The sequence below is a fragment of the Trichosurus vulpecula genome, chromosome 9, assembly GCF_011100635.1.
Source record: "Trichosurus vulpecula isolate mTriVul1 chromosome 9, mTriVul1.pri, whole genome shotgun sequence".
Taxonomy (NCBI): Eukaryota; Metazoa; Chordata; class Mammalia; order Diprotodontia; family Phalangeridae; genus Trichosurus; species Trichosurus vulpecula.
The window spans coordinates 43,377,763-43,397,634 of NC_050581.1; the positions used below are offsets into that span (position 1 = coordinate 43,377,763).

At 41.4% G+C, this 19,872-nt stretch overlaps 1 protein-coding gene and 1 pseudogene across 1 annotated transcript; one reads left to right on the forward strand and one right to left on the reverse strand.

Annotated features, from left to right (window-relative positions):
* Nucleotides 1-505: 505 nt before the first annotated feature.
* LOC118830686 (vegetative cell wall protein gp1-like) lies at nt 506-5,892 on the reverse strand. Its single transcript, XM_036737585.1, has one exon. It carries the CDS (start codon nt 2,770-2,772, stop codon nt 814-816), a length of 1,959 nt encoding a protein of 652 aa, XP_036593480.1. The 5' UTR covers nt 2,773-5,892; the 3' UTR covers nt 506-813.
* A 9,763-nt stretch (nt 5,893-15,655) lies between these two features.
* Nucleotides 15,656-17,640, forward strand: LOC118832092 (annotated as a pseudogene).
* Nucleotides 17,641-19,872: the final 2,232 nt, after the last annotated feature.

The following is a 19,872-nucleotide window of genomic DNA, read 5'->3' on the forward strand; positions in this document are numbered from 1 at the left end:
CTAGGATTAAATACAAACTCTCTGCTTGGCATTTAAAGTCCTACCAGGACTGTAAACTGTAGTTCCTACCAGGTTTATTATGTATTACTGATTTTCATTTACTCCAAAGTAACCTACTTGCTGTTTCCCTTACATGACATCACATCTTCCATCTACAGATGCTGTTTGGGAATGGATTCCTTTATCACCTCTACTTCTTAGACTCCCTGATTTCCTTCAAAACTCAGCTCAAAAACCAGCTTCTTCCTACAAAAGACCCTTTCCTCAACTCCATCCTGATCTGGTAGGTTTTCCACCCTTCAGATTAGTTTGAATTTATTTATTTGTGAATGCTATTTTCCTTACAAAAAGTAAATTGCTAGAAGTCAAGGACTTTCATTTTTGTCTTTTTGTCTATAGTGCCTACAATCCAATGCCTTAATGGATACTTATTGATTAATAAACATCTTGCTTACAAAGCCCAACATTTCTGAGATCTCTAAGGACCACAAATTTCAAAACAGTTAAGGAATAATGTACTTTAATATTCTTCCAAAAGTACTCACTTGGAGAAGACGGAGAAATGGTTCAAATGGAAGCAGCAGGGGGACTGTAGGCGCTACTTGTAGATTTTTTCTTATTGAGGGGATTCGTTGCTGCCAGTTGGTAGTGTGGCAGCATGGAGTGGAAAGGGGTTAATATTAGATCAAACTGATGTGGTTTAATTAAATCATATGGCTGGTCCTGGGTGTCCTTCTAAAGGATATCAAAAAAAGTAGCAAGGGACCTTTGCAAAAGGCTCAGGCTCAGGATTTGGGCTAGAGTTTAAAAGTTTCAGAATCTTGGGGCATTTCCGTGGGGAGCTTCTCCAAATTTGGTATGGAGGATTCCTTGGTAACGAGCATTTATACACAAGGAACTTTCTGACTGGGAGGTTTCTGGCTGGGGGCTTTCTGGCTGGAGACTTTCTGGTGAGGGACTTTTTTCTGGCTGGGGGCTTTCTGGTGAGGGCCTGTTTTCTGGCTGGGGGCTTTCTGGTGAGGGCCTTTTTTCTGGCTGGGGGCTTTCTGGTGAGGGCCTGTTTTCTGGCTGGGGGCTTTCTGGTGAGGGCCTTTTTTCTGGCTGGGGGCTTTCTGGCTGGAAACTTTCTGGTGAGGGCCTTTTTTCTGGCTGGGGGCTTTCTGGCTGGAGACTTTCTGGTGAGGACCTATTTTCTGGCTGGGGGCTTTCTGGCTGGAGACTTTCTGGTGAGGGCCTTTTTTCTGGCTGGGGGCTTTCTGGTGAGGGCCTTTTTTCTGGCTGGGGGCTTTCTGGCTGGAGACTTTCTGGTGAGGGCCTTTTTTCTGGCGGGAGACTTTCTGGTGAGGGCCTTTTTCCTGGCTGGGGGCTTTCTGGCTGGAGACTTTCTGGTGAGGACCTATTTTCTGGCTGGGGGCTTTCTGGCTGGAGACTTTCTGGTGAGGGCCTTTTTCCTGGCTGGGGGCTTTCTGGCTGGAGACTTTCTGGTGAGGACCTATTTTCTGGCTGGGGGCTTGCTGGCTGGAGACTTTCTGGTGAGGGCCTTTTTTCTGGCTGGAGATTTTCTGGTGAGGGCCTTTTTTCTGGCTGGGGGCTTTCTGGCTGGAGACTTTCTGGTGAGGGCCTTTTTTCTGGCTGGAGATTTTCTGGTGAGGGCCTTTTTTCTGGCTGGGGGCTTTCTGGCTGGAGACTTTCTGGTGAGGGCCTTTTTCCTGGCTGGGGGCTTTCTGGCTGGAGACTTTCTGGTGAGGGCCTTTTTTCTGGCTGGAGATTTTCTGGTGAGGGCCTTTTTTCTGGCTGGGGGCTTTCTGGCTGGAGACTTTCTGGTGAGGGCCTTTTTTCTGGCTGGGGGCTTTCTGGCTGGAGACTTTCTGGTGAGGGCCTTTTTTCTGGCTGGGGGCTTTCTGGTGAGGGCCTTTTTTCTGGCTGGGGGCTTTCTGGCTGGAGGTCTTCTGGCTGGGTGCTTTCTGACTGGAGATCTGGCTGGAGGCTTCCAGTTTGGGAGGTTTCTGTTTGAGGGGTTTCTGGCTGGGAAGCATCGACCATCTTCAAGGTTAACGGCAGCGGGACATTTCCCCGTGTCCTTACGCGGCGCCTCGGCGTAGAGGGGATGAACCGGTGGCTAAGGCTGTTCCGAAGGGATTGGAGGTAGCTGGAAGACTTCAATTGGGGCCGCTTGTTGGCCAAGAAGGTATGGGGCCCCTCGATATTGCCAGTATACCAGAAGACCCACCAGAAGAGGCTGAGAAAAATGATGATGGAACCCGCGTAGAGCAGCAAGTCGTAAAAGAAGAGCTCGGAGAAGACTCCTGTTAGCAGTATCACCAACCCCACCACATCAAAGCTCACAGCCACCCAGAAAGCCGAAGTGCAGCGGCCCAGAGCCAGGTGACACGGGCTGCGGCGCAAGGGGACGAAGTGTCTGGGGAGGATACCGTCCCGGATCTTGTAATCCCGGCCGGTCATTGGACCTGTAGTCGCCAAACTTACAGCCTCCGAGGTCTCTGCAGCCTCCGCGGCCTCTGTAGCCTCTGCGGCTGCCGCAGCCTCTGAGTTAGAGCTCGCAGGCGAGACTTCGCCGGCCCCGGGGCTGGCGGCGCCGCTTACCTGGGCTCTGGTGAGGCCTCCGCGTCCCCATGGCAACGCCCTGAAAGTGTGCTTCAGCGAAGGGGGAGAACGAGATGGAGAAGCTGGGGGAGCGTCCAGGTTCTTGGGCTTAAACCTGCGCGGAGAGAGAGTCTTGAGCCCAGGTCCTAGGTGCTCGTCCCCCTGCATCTCTCGTGCGTCCCTTCAGAGCACATCTGGAGCGCAAGGTTCGGTTCTGCACGCCACGCAGTGACAAAGGGCATTGGCAAGCGGATCAGCGTCCTGAGCAAGGGGAGAGGGTACAGAACAGGTGAAGATCTATGAAAGGAATTAAAAAGAGACTAGGAAGATGAGGAAGGAGGAAGAAGAATCTACTGCCGTCTTCAAGTATTTTGAAGGGCTGTCCAATGGAAAATGAATCAGAACTGTTCCGTTGTTACCCTCAGAGGGCGGAACTAGTGGGAATGGGTGAGAGTTTGGTTTCAGAGAGGCAAATTTTGGCTCTTTGTGAAAACTTGATAATGATAAAGGCAACTGCCTGTAAAAGAATTCCTGCTGTGCTACATAGAACTGTTTTCTCAAGAGTCGGATGAATAACTTTTCCTCTATAAACTCTTAAGTACGGCAGAAGTTGGGAGGTGGGCAGAGGAAGAAGAGAGTCAGGGTAATGTTGATGGAAGCACTAGCAACTCAGGAGCGGGTTGAGGAAGCAGTTGCTTGTAGGAGGAAGCTGGCATTTGAGCAGAGTTTTGAGGGAAATATTGGCGTCTTAAGAAGTAGCACTTAACCATCTCACACCTATCAGATTGGTTAAAGTGATAGAAGGGGAAAATGACAAATGGAGGAGATGTGGAAAAATTGGGACACTAATACACTGCTGGTGGAATTGTGAACTCATCTGTTTTGGAGAGCAATTTGGAATTATGCTCAAAGTTATAAAACTCTGTATACCCTTTGACCCAGCAATACCACTCTTAGGTCTGTTTCTCAAGATTATCAGGGAAAAAGGAAAAAACTTATATGTTTTAAAATATTTATAGCAGCGCTCTTTGTAGTGACAAAGAAATGGAAAGTGGGGTATACCCATCAACTGGGGAATGGCTAAATAAGTTGTGGTACATGATTATGATGGAATACTGCTGTGCGGTAAGAAATGACTGAGCGGGGTGGTTTTAGAAAAACAAAATCTTGCATGAAATAATGCGGAATGAAATGAGCAGAACCAAGAGAACTGATACTTAATAAGGGCAATATTGTTCCAAGAATAGCTGTGAATGACAGCTATTCTGAGTGAGTGAAGCTGTCCTTGTCCCCTTCCTGAGACTGACCAGACATCATCACTTCCAGCCTTTGGTTATTCTTTAAATATCCCAAATTCTTCCCTCCCTGATTCCCTTATTTTCTCTCAGGACTTTCACTTGTTAGGCAAAGCAACTTCCTTTGTGAAACGTTGGAATAGCCCAACTCTGTGCACCCAAAGCCCCTTTCCCTCTGCTGGAATACCTTATAGAACCCTGTGCCTAGCTCCTTCTTGGGGCTCTCCATTCTTGTTGCTGAGTGGAACCCCAGTTGCAACTCCCTTGCCCCAGCAAAAGATCATAAGTTTTGCTATGTTAGGTGCCTTCTCTTTAATCCAGGCTGACACAATCAAGTACTTATGAAGGAAAATGCTATCCACCTCCGGAGGAAGAACTGATATATGGAAGTATGGTTCCATATATATGTCTATATCAAATGTTGGCCTTCTCTAGTGTAGGGTTGAGAAGGAGGGAGACAACTTGGAACTCAAAATGTAACCAAAAAATTAATGAAAAATGTATATATATATATGCATACATATATGTATATACGGTTATCCTTTTCGCATTGTGACTTTCCCCACTTTGATTTCTACATATTGCGAGTTGGCATAAGAAATGGGAATTTGGGGGGAGTTTTGTGGAAGCTGCAGAAAATACACAAAAGCCAGCAGACTAATGTGGAAAATTTTAGAAACTCAGAAATGCACAAAATTGATGTATAGTATTATATAATATCATCATCTTTATCTTTTACTACCATAGTAATTCAGATTTCTTCTCTAGTACAAAAGGACGGCCAAAAAATTTTACTCAGATTTTCCAGATGGGGGGTGCCTCATCCCCAACCCCCTCAAGGTGGAAGAGATGACTGTAAAAAGAAGTACAGCTGATAAAGGAATACTTTTTCCAGCATCTATAGATGGAAATGTGATGTTACACAAGGGAACAGCAAATAGGTGAGTTTGACTAGAATCATGAAATTAAAGTTAATAATGTATAATAAACCTGGCAGGATCCAAATTGTAAAGGGTTTTAAATGCCAAGCAGAGAAGCTTGTCTTTAATCCTAGGCAGTGGGATTTCATCTAGTGGTAAAAGGGAGTCACTGATTAGTACAAGTTGAAATGAATGACTGTTCCCCCAGCAAGCTTCCTCATACCTCTGTGCTAAACTTGAAGTGACTGTGCTTAGGGGAAGAGTAATAAATACTGCATGTCTTGGAGGTAAAAAGGTGGGGAAAGAATACCGAAATGTTGTGTCAAATTCAAGCCCACTCTGCGAAGCCAAACCCTCAAGTGAAGGGGACCCATGTAGTTGTTTAAATTGGGTATAGACTTCCTCCTCCTTGAGATCCATACCTCAAACTTTCCTTAGCACTCCCTCCCCCATCCTCTCAACCTGAACTCATATTTTTACGGAAAAAAAACTGAGGCCATTTGCCATGAGCTCCCTCTCTGTCCTTCTTTCTCATCTCATCTCAATCATATGCCTTCTGCCAATATCTTCTCCTTCAGTCCTGTCTCATGTGCTGAGGTGACCTTATTCATTACCAACACTAACTCCTCTACCTAGTCAAGCAAACACATTTCATCCTGTCTCCTCCAACAGATTGATCCCTCTCTATCACTTATTTTCAATCTCTCCTTGCTGCTTCTCTACTGCTTACAAATATGCCCATGCCTTCCCCATCCTGAGAGAACCCTTGCTTGATCCTTCCATTCTTGCTATTGTCCTATATCTCTTCTGCCTTCTGTGACTTAACTCCTTGGAAATGTTATGTACGGGGCAGCTAGGTGGTGCAGTGAGTAGAGCACTGGCCCTGGAGTCAGGAGAACCTGAGTTCCAATCCGACCTCAGACACTTGACATACTTGGAGTTATCCTCAACTCACTATCTCTCACAGCCTCCTCCTACCCCTCACCCCAAAATACCATATTCAATCTATTGCTTTGTGACCATATTCAATCTATTGCTTTGTGACCTTGGGAAAGTCACTTAACCCCAATTGCCCTGCCAAACAAAAAAAAAAAAAAGGAAATGCTATGTACAATAGGTGCTACCACTTTCTCACTCCTCTCATTCTCTTTTTAATGTCTTTTTTTTTTGCTAAAGGGATAAATTTGATTATCTGTTAGTTTCTTTCTATAGAGATCATTTTAATATATTTTATTTCTTCCCCAATTACATGTTAAAACAATTTTTAAAATTTAAAAAAAGTTTGAGCTCCAAATTCTATCCCTCCCCCTTTTTAACTTCTTAAACTATCTATTTCCCAACTTTATCATTCCAAGGAAACTGCTCTCTCCAAAGTTGTCAGTGGTTTCATAGTGGCTAAATCCAATGGCCTTACCTCAGTCCTCATACTCTTTGACTTCTGCAGCCTTTGATGCTGTTGGTCACCCCCTCCTCCTTGATATAGTCTCCTCTCTAGGTTTTTGGGACACTATTCTCTCCTGGTTCTCTTCCTGTCTATTTGACTGCTTCTTCTCAGTCTCTTTTGCTGGATCCTCATCCAGATCATGCCCTCTAACCATAGATGTCTGACAAAGTTCTATCCTGGGCTGTTTTCTCTGTCCCACCCTCCCTCCCCCATCAGCTTCCATGAATTTAATTACCATCTCTTTGTTGACAATTCTCATATCTACCTATCTTGCCTCAACCTCTCTGCTAATTTCTGATTTCACATATCCAGCTGCATTTCAGACATCTTAAACTCAACACAACTGAAAGGAAACTATCTTCCTTATTCCTGTAAAGGCAACAACATCCATCCTCCCAGTACCTCAGGCTCCAAATCTTGGAGTTATCCTCAACTCACTATCTCTCACAGCCTCCTCCTACCCCTCACCCCGAAATACCACATTCAATCTATTGCCAAGGGCTGTCAATTTTGCCTTTGTAATATCTCTCCAATGTGCCGCCTTCTCTCCTCTGACATTCCTACTGCTCTAGTGCAGGCACTCATCATTTCATGCCTGGATTATTGCAATAGCCTGCTGGTGAGCCTGTTTGCCTCCAGTCTTTCCCCACTCTAATCCATCTTCCATTCAGCCACCAAAATGATTTTCCTAAAGTGCAGGTCTGACCATGTCACCCTCAACACAAGCTCAAACACCCATGGCTCCTTATCACCTCCAAGATCAAATACAAAATCTTCTCTTTGGCATTTTCAAAGCCTTTCAAAATGTAGCTCCCTCCTACTTTTCTAGTCTTTTTCCACCTTACTACCTGCCACGTTCTCTTCTATCCAGTGACACTGACTTCCCTGTGGGTTCACCAACAAGATACCCCATCTCTCAGCTCTAGGCATTTTCTCTGCCTGTCTCCCATGCCTGGAATGCTTTCCTTCATAATCTGTACCTCCTGGTTTCCCTGGCTCCCCTTTAAGTTCCAACTAAAATCCCATCTTCTACAGGAAGCCTTTCCCAACCTTTCTTTTTTTTAATTTTTAAATTTATTTTAAATAATAAATTTATTTATTTTTAGTTTACGACGTTCAGTTCTACAAGCTTTTGAGTGTTAAATTTTCTCCCCCTCCCTCCTCTCCAAGATAGCATGCAATCTGATATAGGCTCTACATATACATTCATATTAAACATATTTTCACATTAGTCATGTTGTAAAGAAAAATTAGAACCAATGGAATGAACCATGAGAAAGAAAAAACAAAACAAAACAAAAAAGAGAGAGCGAGTAGTATGGTTCCATATGCATTCAGACTTCATAGTTCTTTCTCTGGATGTGGACAGCATTTTCCATCATGAGCCTTTTGGAGTTGTCTTAGAACCTTGCATTGCTGAGAAGAACCAAGTCTATCAAAGTTCATCATTGCACAATGTGGTTGTAACTGGGTACAATTTCTCCTGGGTCTGCTCCCCTCATTCATCATCAGTTCATATAAGTCTTTCCAGGTTATAATGAAGTCCATCTGCTCATAATTTCTTATAGCATAATAGTATTCCATTACATTAGTATACCACAACCTGTTCATCCATTCCTCAATTGATGGGCATCCCCAGTTCTTTGACGCCACCAAGAGAGATAGTATAAGTATTTTAGAACATATAGGTTCTTCTCCTATTTCCTTAATCATGTTAAACATACCTAGTAGTGGTATTGCTGGGTCAAAGATCATACAGTTTTATAACTTTTGGAGCATAATTCCAGGATGTTCTCCAAAATGATTTGACTAGATCGTAGTTCCACCAAGAGTGAATTACTGTCCCAATTTTTCTGCATTCCTCGCCAACATTTATCATTTTCCCCTTCAATCATTTTAGTCAATCTGATATATGTAAAATGATATCTTAAGGTTGTTTTAATTTGCATTTCTCTAATCAATAATGATTTGGAGCAGTTTTCATATGACCATAAATTGTTGATTTCTTCATCAGAAAACTGTCTGTCTACATCCTTTGACCATTTTTCAATTGAGGAATGACTTGTATTCTTATAGATTTGACAAAGTTCTTTATATGTTTGAAATATTAGACCTTTATCTAAGAAACTATCTATACAATTTTTTTTCCAATTTTCTTCTTTCCTTCTGATCTTGGCTACATTGGTTTTATTTGTACAAAAACTTTTTAATGTAATGTAATTGAAATTATCTATTTTATGCCTCACATTGCTCCCTAGCTCCTGTTTATTCATAAATTGTTCACCTATCCATAAGTTGGCTAGCTAACATGTTCCATATTCTTCAGATTTTCTTGTAACATCTCTCTTTATATATGTCATGCATCCATTTTGATCTTATCTTAGTAAATGGTGTAAGATATTGATCTCTGCCCAATTTCTGCCAGAGTGCTTTCTAGTTTTCCCAACGATTTTTACTGAATAAAGTATTCTTATCCCCAAAACTTAAGTCTTTACACTTGTTAACCACAAGGTTACTATAGTCATTTGCTGCTTTGTTCAACCATCTACTTTTCTATTTCTTAGACAGTACCAGAGAATTTCGATAATTACTGCCTTATAATATAGTTTAAAATCTGGTACTGACAAGCCTCCTTCCTTTACATTTTTTATTAGTTCCTTTGATATTCTTGAACATTTGTTCTTCCAAATGAATTTTGTTATTATTTTATCTAACTTAGCAAAATAATTTTTTGGTAATTTAATTGGGATAATATTGAATATATAAATTAGTTTAGGTAAAATTGTCACTTTTGTTATCTTGGCCCTTCCTACCAATGAATAATTAATTTTTTCCAATTATTTATATCTGATTTTATTTGTATAAAAAGCTTTTTATAGTTTTGTTCCTATATTTCCTGAGTTTGTTTTGGCAGGTATACTCACAGGTATTTTATACTGTCTAGAGTTATTTTAAATGGGGTATCTCTTACAATCTCTTCTTGCAGGGTTTTGTTTGTGAGATATGTGTGTGTGTGTGTGTGTGTGTGTGTGTATGAGAATGCTAATGATTTAAGTAGGTTTACTTTATATCCTACTATTTTGCTAAAATTATTGTTTCAAATAACTTTTTAGTTGAGCCTTTGGGATTTTCCAAGTATAACGTCATATTGTCTGCAAAAAGAGAGTTTTATTACCTCATTTCCTATTCTGATTCCTTCTATTTCTTTTTCTTTCTTACTGCTATTGCTAGGATTTCCAATACAATATTGAATAACATAGGTGACAATGGGCATCTTTGTTTCACACCTGATCTTCCTGGGAAGGCTTCTAGCTTATCTCCATCACAAATAATGCTTGCTGAGGGTTTTAGGTAAATGCTTTTTTAGCAATTTAAGGAAAATAAATTTATAGGTACACTTTCAAGTGTTTTTGATAGAAACGAATCAAAGCTTTTTCTGCATCTATTGATAGAATCTTATGATTTTTTATTACTTTTTATTGATATAATCAATTACATTAATAGTTTGCCTTATGCTAAACCATCCTTGTGTTGGAGGTTACCATATTTCACTGCATAATTGTTGCGACCACATAATTAAAACACTCTGCTTTTTCAGTCCAAATATTGGTTTATAACCTTTCATCTTGCAATCGTCATATAGTATAATTCTGTTCATCATACCACTAAAGATAAACAGAGCAGCAATGCATTCACCAGTGGCATATGGATACCCATTTATCTCTTGCGCATTGTGAGCTGGGAGCCTAGAACATTGTTGCATGAACAGTGCATGAACATTGTCAGTACTCAATTATGATGTACATTTACAAGTATTCTGTGAATCCTAATCTTGTACCAAAGACAGTTTAGTAATAAATGATTTTTTAAGTAATTTCAGCGCAGTTTTTTAAAGGTTCACATAATGGTTGCACTCCACTTTTTTGCAAAAAATTTGGCATAAAATCTGTGATGATTATGTGGTGAAATGTGGTATATTGCCTTAGTTACCCATTGTTCCAAGCCCTGCTTATCAAATAGTGTTGGGGGAGACTCTGGTGGAGGAGACACCAAGTTTGCAGCTTTTTGTTTTACCTGCTTTTTGTCATGTAACCCTACCTGCAAATTGTCATTGCTACCTTGCTCCTTTGTTCCATTGGGGAGGAACTAAGATGCAATGGACCAACCTCTTTTGCTGTGGTGGACCTAAAGTTACCTATAAAAAGTTACCTATAAAAGCTGTCCCCACCTTGAAGCCATTGCTGATCTCCAATGATCAGCCCATCAAAGTGTTGCTACATTCATGTTGTGATGTTTAAAAAGTTCCAAACATGTAGTTTCTGGGTAGTCATTTTATCAATAAAAGGAATGGTCATCTGGCCATCTCTCTTGGAACAAAGCTGAATCATGGTGGCGGGTGCACAGTTTATATAGAAGAGTTGGGTAATTCTGATTGGCTAACAATTAATGAGAAGAATGAATATCACGATGATGGGTGAACCTGTCCTAAGGAGGGGGTGGGGGAATGTGACTTTGATTGTGTCATTTACTTCTAAATTACCCAGCCTTGGGCAATCTAATCAAAGAACTTATCTCAACCCAAACCTGTATGGAGCACCATGGGTTTCTGTATTGCCTGTATTCTGTGTTGTATTGTTTCTGTTCCACTCATTCTGCAAGCTCTTCCCACCCCATGCAACTTAGGCTTCCTGTGATGTAAGCAGGTCACATGAGCCTATTAGTGGATGGGGAAGATCTTCAAATTCAGCAAAAATACATTATCAGTACAGCTTCTCCACCTGGGTAGAGTCTAAACAAGATGGAGGAGAAAGTTAATTCAATTTCATTTTCAGCAATGACCTTCAGAGACTGAATAACCTATAGGCTTCTGAAAAAATCCTGGTCCTAATTCAATAATTGATTGTTAACATGAGGGAGAAATAACATATTCTCTCAACATAATTTATAATAAGATCCTTTTAATTCTCTTTATTCTGAGTTTTTCCTCATTAATCAGAGTTAAAGCCCAAAGAAGGACTTTCAACACTTACATTCCTGGAATAAATCCTGCTTAGTCAAAATGTATAATCTTTGTTACATATTGTTGTAATATTTTACTGGCTATTTTACTTAAGATTTTTTGCATGCATGTTCATTAATGAAATTGGTCTATAATTTTCTTTCCCTGTTTTTATTCTTCCTGTTTTAGGTATCAGTATCAGTTGGGTAGGATCTCTTCTTTGCCTTATATTCCTAATAATTAATTTAATATTGGAATTAGTTGGTCTTTAAATGTTTGATAAGATTTACTTATAAATCCATCAGATCTTGGTGCTTTTTTCTTAGGAAGCACGTTTATACCCTGCTCAATTTCCTTCTCAAAAATAGGTCTATTTAGATATTCTCATTCCTCTTCTACTAATCTCAGCAGTTTGTATTTTTATAAATATTCTTCCATTTCATTTAAATCGTTAAATTTATTAGTATATAATTGGACAAAATAACACCTTATAATTACTTTGCTGTCATCTTTCTTAGTGTTAATTCACCCTTTTCATTTTTAACTCCAGTGATTTAGTTTTCTTAATCATATTAACTAATGGTTTATTATTATTTGTTTTGTTACATGATCTCAGTTCTAGAAAAGAAAGACTAGATTCTTTAGGAGGCTGAATAACTACCTGATTTCTGAGATTTTTTCCAGTCCTACATACAAAATACCCCACACCTACACAACTTGAGTTCACCTCTACTCTACTTATTGCATAACAATTGCATAAATTATGCAGGGCCTGACTAAGATGTAAGACAAGTAGAAACCTTAGAGTTTAGACAGTCAGCTCTAAAAGTTCTAAAAACATAGAATTTAGAGAAATCATATTTAGGTAGAACATCATGGCAATTTCCAGGTAGGGGTACATGACAAAAAGCAGGTGATACAAAAGGCTGCAAACTTCATGTCTCCTTCTCCACCAGTGTCTCCTCCAACATTCCTTGATAAACAGGGCTGGGAACAGACAAAAAATTACTCAATTTTTTCCTGCATATAGCTTATTTGTATATATCTATTTGTTGGTGGTCTCCCCTATTATAATGTGAATGCCTTGAAGTCAGGGACTTTCTTATGCTTCTTTTGGAAACCCCTGCATTTATCACAGTGCCTGGAATATAGTAGGCACTTAAGAAATGTTTATCGACTGGTTAAGAGAAATAAATTTTAGAATTTATGATTCATCAAAGTGGAATATTTGTGGGTGCTGGCAAGATTAAGAGTAGGCTCATCTCTGTGTAAAGATAAAAAGGAATAGAAGAGGTGATCATTGGAATGACTAGATTGAGGAATTAGGAAGTGAGGGTATTCAAGGGAATATGGGTATCTATGTAGAAGTCCCATAATATAAAGGAATTTGGGTGGAAAGACCATGATCCAGATCTTGCACTAATTGAAGAAGGGAAAAAGTCCTGGGGGTCAGTAGATAATGACCGCCAGGAGCTTGACTTGGTGATAAATTTGAATATTATGATCCTGAAGGAGAAGAAAAGGCCCAGTCTAGATTTGGCAATGGGGAAAGAGGAATATTCTAACTCCCCCACCTCTACCATTGATAGAGGAGTGAGAAGTGTAGAGAAAAATGGATGCAGTACTGGAAATGGTACCTAGGAAAACAATGTCTTCAGGAGGAACCCATGTCTCACTGAGTGTCAGAAAAAATGAAAGGAGCAAAAATAAAAAAAGAGATTTCAGATGTAAAGAAAGGTGTTCATTATGGAGCAGGCTTTCCAGAGGGCAGAGGGAAAGGGCCAGGGAGATCAGGAGTGGAACCTTGTGTGGTACAGCTGCAGTGGACTGGAATAAGAGAGAGGACAGATAGGGTTGGGTAGCAGGGTTTGTTCATGGGTAGGCAGGGATTCAGTACGAAGGGGATGAGGAGAGTAAAAGGGCTGGCAATATGTAACTCATTGAGAAATGAGTATAGGAGGCATAACAGTAGATAGAGAGAAGTCTATTAAGGAAGGCAGGTGATTGCACTGTTCAGGTTCCTCCTTTAAGTCTCAATTTTGTGGCAGAAGGTGGTGGTGTGTCCTGAGAGGTCATAGGAACCAGACTCATAAGAGACAAGTACAGGAAGAGGTATGACATAGGAAGTTTGGGAGCCAGATCAGGAGGCAGGAGGATCTGGCATAGGAGTTGGAGATTAGTCAGAATGGAGGGCACCTAGGATCTATATTCTTTAGATGGGTAGTGGTCTTATGGTGGTCTTCAAGCAAGCTACCAGGTGCTTGAATGGCCTAGGTTACTGCCAGAAGAGGTTTTGGGGGGCAGGGGAGAGATAGTAGTGTCTGTGCTTCCTGCACCACAAACACATCAGAATTCTTTTCCAGAAAACAATGGCCTGGCTGTTGGAGCCAAACCTGAAATTTTGACTCTAATTCTTTTTTCCTTAAAAGGAGTTTTTCCTATTCATTAGTTTGATTCATTCACCTCCTGGAACAGGGATTCCTGGCTGTCTGACTTCAAAACCGTGCCTCTGTTTGAGTGGCACAGGTCTCCTCAATGCCCCTTTCACACACTTTTTATCTCCCCTTCGTGCTGTCTTTCTCTATTAGAATGTAACCTTTTTGATTTCAGGGATTGTCTTTCTTGTTACTTGTATTTTTATCCCCAGTACTTAGTTCAGTGCCTGACACCTAAAAGGCACTTAAAAAAAGTTTGTTAAATTGCATATGAACAACAGTATCAGCTAGCAATTGTAAGACCACTTTACATTCTCATTTTAGCCTCACCATAATCCTGTGAGGTGCTATTGTTATTTCCAGGGAAGTACTAGGAAGCTGATAGAGACAGAGGTGCTAGGAGTCTTCCTGACTCCATGCCCAGCATTATCCACTGGACCAACAGGTTGCCTCCTTATTTTACTGAGACCTCCTTTTGCCTGAGAGGGCACCTTCCCATAAGATTACCACTACAAAAGAGGATTAAATTTTTTTTAGCTTGGGCCTGGAAAGCAAAAAGAAAAGCAGTGTGTTGATGGTTGGGGGAGATGAAGTCCAGGAACCCCAAGACTGGAGTTCTCAGATGAGGTTGTTGAGGGGGAGTGGCCCTCAAGGACCCGAGTACTGGAGAGGATTGGGGCCATCTGGAATGAATTCACAATCTCAAGCATTCTTTAAGCCAAGGTGGCAAAGATTTATTATGCTTTACATCGGGAACATGCTTTACATTAGGGAACCTGCAACCTTACAGGGGTGCAGGGAGAGCTTTTATAAGAGATTCAGGGGTGAAACATGTCAAGTAGGTGTTTTGAGATGGGATTAGGGAGTGGTTAAGGGGTGGTCAGTTCTTAAAGGAACATGCACTTTCTGTATCTACTGCACAGGTATCTCACCCAGAGTTCACTGGGAAATAGCCCAAGGGGGCGCTACCTGGAGGTGTGGTTTTGACTGTGAAATGTCAGTAAGTCAACCAACAGTCAGGGCTGACTGGAAATATCCAGGTGGCTTCCATCAAATGTCTTGTTAAACAAGATGAACGTAAAGGAGTATACACTTGACTGTGCCTAGGATACATATCAGGAAGGTGAATAAGTAGTAAATACTGTTATTGCCCAGTGCACAGCCAATTGGCACATACACAAGGAATCCAAACTAATAAATTCTATATGTGCACCTGGCTGCAGTATCAGGAGGAGAGATAAGTGTTTTGCTAAGGCATGGTGCCATTGACCTGGAGAAGGACTGTCTCAGGCAGTATTTTGAGGCTAGGGAGAGATGCTATTTTAGAACTGGATGTGAGTTTGGAACTGGAGTCCAGGCACAGACACCCAAGCAGAGGCTGTTAGAATTGGTGTCCAAGCACCCCCATCAGGTGGAAGTTTTACAGGAAGAGATCTAGGTTTCAATGTAAGGAAAGACTAGGTAAGGACAGTTGCTTACGGGGAAAGAATTATTATCTGCCTTCTGAAGTTCTCCCTAGCCCTAAGTACAAAGGATCCCACCCACAAAACCTGAGTTCACCCCTATTCTGCCCATCGTGTAACAATGGCACAAATGCTCTGGGGTCTAACTACAGGAAAGACCAGCAGAAATCTTAGAGCTAATACATTCAAGCCCTAAAGGTTCTTCCCAGCACCCAAAAATGTAGCATTTAGGGAAACCACGTTTAGGAGAAGGAAAAGACCACAGCTGTTAAAGACAATAATATTTATTAAAAATGGACAATTTTAATGTTCAAAACTTCATGAGAGGAAGTTTTTAAAAACTTAGATGAAAAGCTCAAACGTGACATCACCAGGTCATGGCATACAGGAAACGCACACCTCTCCTGCACTCAGTGCTGCTTCTCCTCAAGTCCCTTCTGGGTGGGCAGCAGCTGTGGTGTTGAGGTGGTAGGTGCAGTGTGTGTCTCAATTCAAATGAGTGATGAAAAGGATTCATGGAAAGTAAAAAATTTAGATGAAATGCTTCAGGAAAACAAAGGAAGGAAGAAACAAGAGAAGGTGGAGGTAAAATCCATTAAAAATTCTGATGAGAATTCCAAGTGGGATTTCCTAGAAGAGGGGAAGCTGAGAGGTCACCCCATGGAGATAACAATCAGGAATTCATCTAATAGGAAGGCAGATTCTCTGGAAGATAGAGGTGAAGGTGACTTCTTGACCATCAAACCACCCCAGCAAATGCTCCATAAGGAAAAAAGCTCATCACAGGATTGATGAGAAAAGGAAAGAGAAACATGGGCATCATCATCATTCTGCATGATGAAGCATGCCAGGATGAAAGAGGAGTGAGAACATGAGCTGTGTAAAAGGCATTGGGAGGAGCAGGGTAAAGCTTGGTGGGAATGGGAAAGGCAGAAAAGAGGAGATGGCTTGAGAACATTCCAGGAGGGAGAAGGATCATCTTAAATGTCTGGAGCTAAAGGGAAAATGAGAAGGAAAGATGAGGGAGCAGCAGGAGGAGGAAGGGAACAGAAGGAATTGGAAGAGACTCTGAGAAGAGGCACAGAAAGGAAGGCCAGAAGAGAAGTTTCTGCTCATCACAGAACACTTCCAGAAGACTGTTGTGAGGCATGGCAGGAAGCCAGTCAAAGGAGAGAAAGTAGAAGAGAGGGAGGATCCCCTTTCTGATGTACAAGATGTCAGCAAGAGGAAGACCAGCTCAGCTGAGTCCTCATCAGCAGAGTCAGGATCTGGCCCTGAGGAGGAAGAAAAGAACATCAGGGAGGAATCAGAAGAGCAAGAGGAGGAGGAGGATACAGGCAATAATTCTGAGGAAGGAACTAATCAGTCTGCTGAAGAAATGAGTGAAGAGGAAGAGCAAGAGAATGGAAAGGATGTCTTGGTTGTGACAGAGTCAAATTTAACTGAGATGAGAGAGAAGAAATGGGAGAGGGGATGCTGCAAGGCAACACCATGGTGTAAAGAGATTACATGCCAACTCTCCAGCCTCATCTCTCATTGAGCTGAAGCAGGAGAAGGAGGCACATGTGCTGTGGCATACAAAGCAAAGGATATAAAGACTGATGAAATTGTGTGTCTGAAATGGTTGAAAATGAAAAAGGAGAAAGTAGCCTTCCTGAATATCTCTGCCAGGGAAATCAGTACCATCCTGAAAACTCACCACCCAAATGTCACTATCTGGGAGATCCTTTTGGGCAGTAACATGGACAAGATCTCCTTCATGATGAATTATGTGGAGCATGACCTCAGGAAACTCATGGAGGCAATGAAGCAGCCCTTCTTGCCAGGGGAAGTGAAGACACTGATGATCCAGCTTCTGTGAAGGGTGAAGCATCTTCATGACAACTGGATCCTTCTCTAGGAACCCATTAAAAGCTTACATGCTGGTAGTGGTGACACTGTGGCACCAGGCCCCAGAGCTGTTACAAGGGGGCAAGGAACATTCCATTGCAATAGATGTGTGGTGAGGGGGTTGTATATTTGCAGATCTGTTAACTTAGAATCCCCTATTTCCAAGGAAATCAGATTGACCAGATCAACCAAGTTTGTGAGGACCTGGGAACTCCAAGTATGAAGATTTGGCCTGGTCACAATGACATTCCAGTAATGGTGAAAATTAGTTTTTCAGACCATTCCCATGAGAACTTGCAGAAAACATTTGGGATCCACCATTCTGACCAAGGCTTCATTCTGAAAAACAAGTTCTTGGTATACTTCTTGGTTGAAGGAGCAATGCAGAAGATGGCCTGAAATAGGAGTCCTTCTGAGAAACCTCTCTTCCCTTTGTCCCTTCCATGTTTCCCACATGAACAGCCAAGGGTGAGCAGCAGAGGGTTAAGAGCAGCACCAACTCCCCCTCTAGCCTCCCAACCTACCCCCCAGTGGGAAGACTTGGTTACAAAAATCTGCTTCCATCTCACCACCACCAACAGGGGGCCTAAGGTTTAGCCTCGGATTTTAAAGTCCATGTCAGGGCACAGAGCAAAACAAACCCATGCCTGAGCTGCAGCCCAGCCATGGCTGTGAGCACATGTGGAGGGGCTGGAGGGCATAAAACGTAGATAATACCTATTGGGGCTCCCATCCTCTCATCAACTCTTTGGTTCCCCACCTCTCCCTCCTCAGGGCAGTACCTTCTATAATGTGGTCCCTATCTGGTGCCCCAGCCTAGGCATCAGCAGGAATCTTCTTCATGTTTTATATTCTCTCTAGTCTTGGTTTTTTAAGGGAACAAGTAGACACACTCCTGGGAGCAGGGCAAAGAGTTTTGGTTCGATTCAGACTCTGTACAAAGTTGGACACTCCTGCAAACTTGTCCATAGAAGTTTTTGTATATTTAGATTGTCATGAATGTTAAAAGGTAAAAATGTTTAAACCTCACTAGTGGCTTCAGTTGTATCCTCAGTTGCGGTAGAGGTTTGGGTTCTACAGTTCATCATGATAGGGAATTGGGTTGTGCTCTGCCTTCTGGTAGAAGTTTGCCGCCTATTTCTCATCATCGTATGGGATTGGGTTGTATTTAGGTGCATAACTCTTGCAGAAACCAATAACCTCATGTCATCTAGGTAAATCATCATTAGAATTCCAACAGCAATAGGAGAAAAGCCAGAGCAAAAAAAAGTTGATGCTAATAAAGCATATTGAGGAATGGAATGAGTGAAAAAAGCAACTATTGCAATAAGGATTCCAGTTAAACTCATTATTCCTCCCATTGAGGCCATGATGAGTGGCTTTTTGTATTCGGTGCAGCAAATACCTTCTTGTGATTGCTCTTGAAAAGTGATCAGTGGAGGATATGTGACTTGCATGTCTTTATTTGGACCTTGTCTTCCTAAGGAGAGGATGAAATTTTGCCTGGGGAAAGAAAGTTCAAGAAGTTATGACTTGGGGCAGGTAGGTGAATAGAACACCAGCTGTGGAGGATCTGAGTTCAAATGTGACCTCAGACACCTGACACTTACTTGCTGTGTGACCCTGGGCAATTCACTTAATCCTAATTGCCTTGAGGGAAAAAAAAAAAGTCAAGACTTTTTTATATTGGACTACAGGAGATTTTTCCTGTAATTGGTAATCACTGTGCTTTTCACTGGAACATTTGATTTCACTGTCATCCAACTTCAATGTAATTAAGTCAGATTGTTACGTCACATCTGGGATTTTTCCTGAACTGAGGCACTGACAGATTGTTTTCAGAATTTATATGGGGATGTTGGCAGTAAGAATAGACAGAAGTTGCACAGTGATGAATACCTACTTCACTCATTTGCTTTTCACTGTACTTTAACTACTTTAATACTCTCAATGAAGTCATTCTCAGAAATTTGGGGCTTTTTTTTTTTATACATGGTGACCATTACCTGATTGTATAGTAATAAAGTTGTAAGAGAGGGAGGAATTGATCCCTCTCTCTTGATGTAATTATAAAATATAACCACTGATTAGGTGTTGAGCACATTTCACCACTTAGTCATCATTTATGTATGCCCCTCTCTGGCTGAGGGAGAAGGAAAGCACCATCATTGAATAGAAAAATGATTGACTATATTCCCTGAACGATCCTTAAAGGATACAACTCAGTCAGTCTCCTCAGGAGCTGGGTTCTACTTCAAGTGAGGTCTCTTCTTGACTGTTAAACTACTCTTTCTAATTCTCACAAGAGATTTGGTCTCACATCCTAAAAGGTTTACTATGCATGGCTACTTTTTTTTTCTTTTTACCACTTAACATATCCTCGTCAATCCCATCTATGTCTTAAGTCCAGGGTTTTCAAATTCCTTTATGATCAATAAGTGTCATTTCTTGGCTTTTAGACCAAGGTGGTTGGTATATATGGAACACAGGTAAATTTGTGAACAGTATATAACCTAGTTAATAATTTCTTCTAATACAGCTCTTTTCTGAAGTTTGTTAGAAGTCAGTTTAACTACTTAACATTAGATGCTAACCATAAAAAAAGGGTACGGGGGGGAATCTTGTACTATCTAATCTTGTACTATCTTCTCAGTTGATGGTTTCCATAGGGTCAGGTTCTGCTAAAAACCAGTGGTGGTCCAATTCCAGGACTATAGCCAAGGCTCCCCGCACCCAAGAATTCCCAAGGTGATAAATCTCCCATTATGTTGGAAATATATTAAAAGGAAAGTGTAGTAAATTAGTTCATTTGGACAGAATGA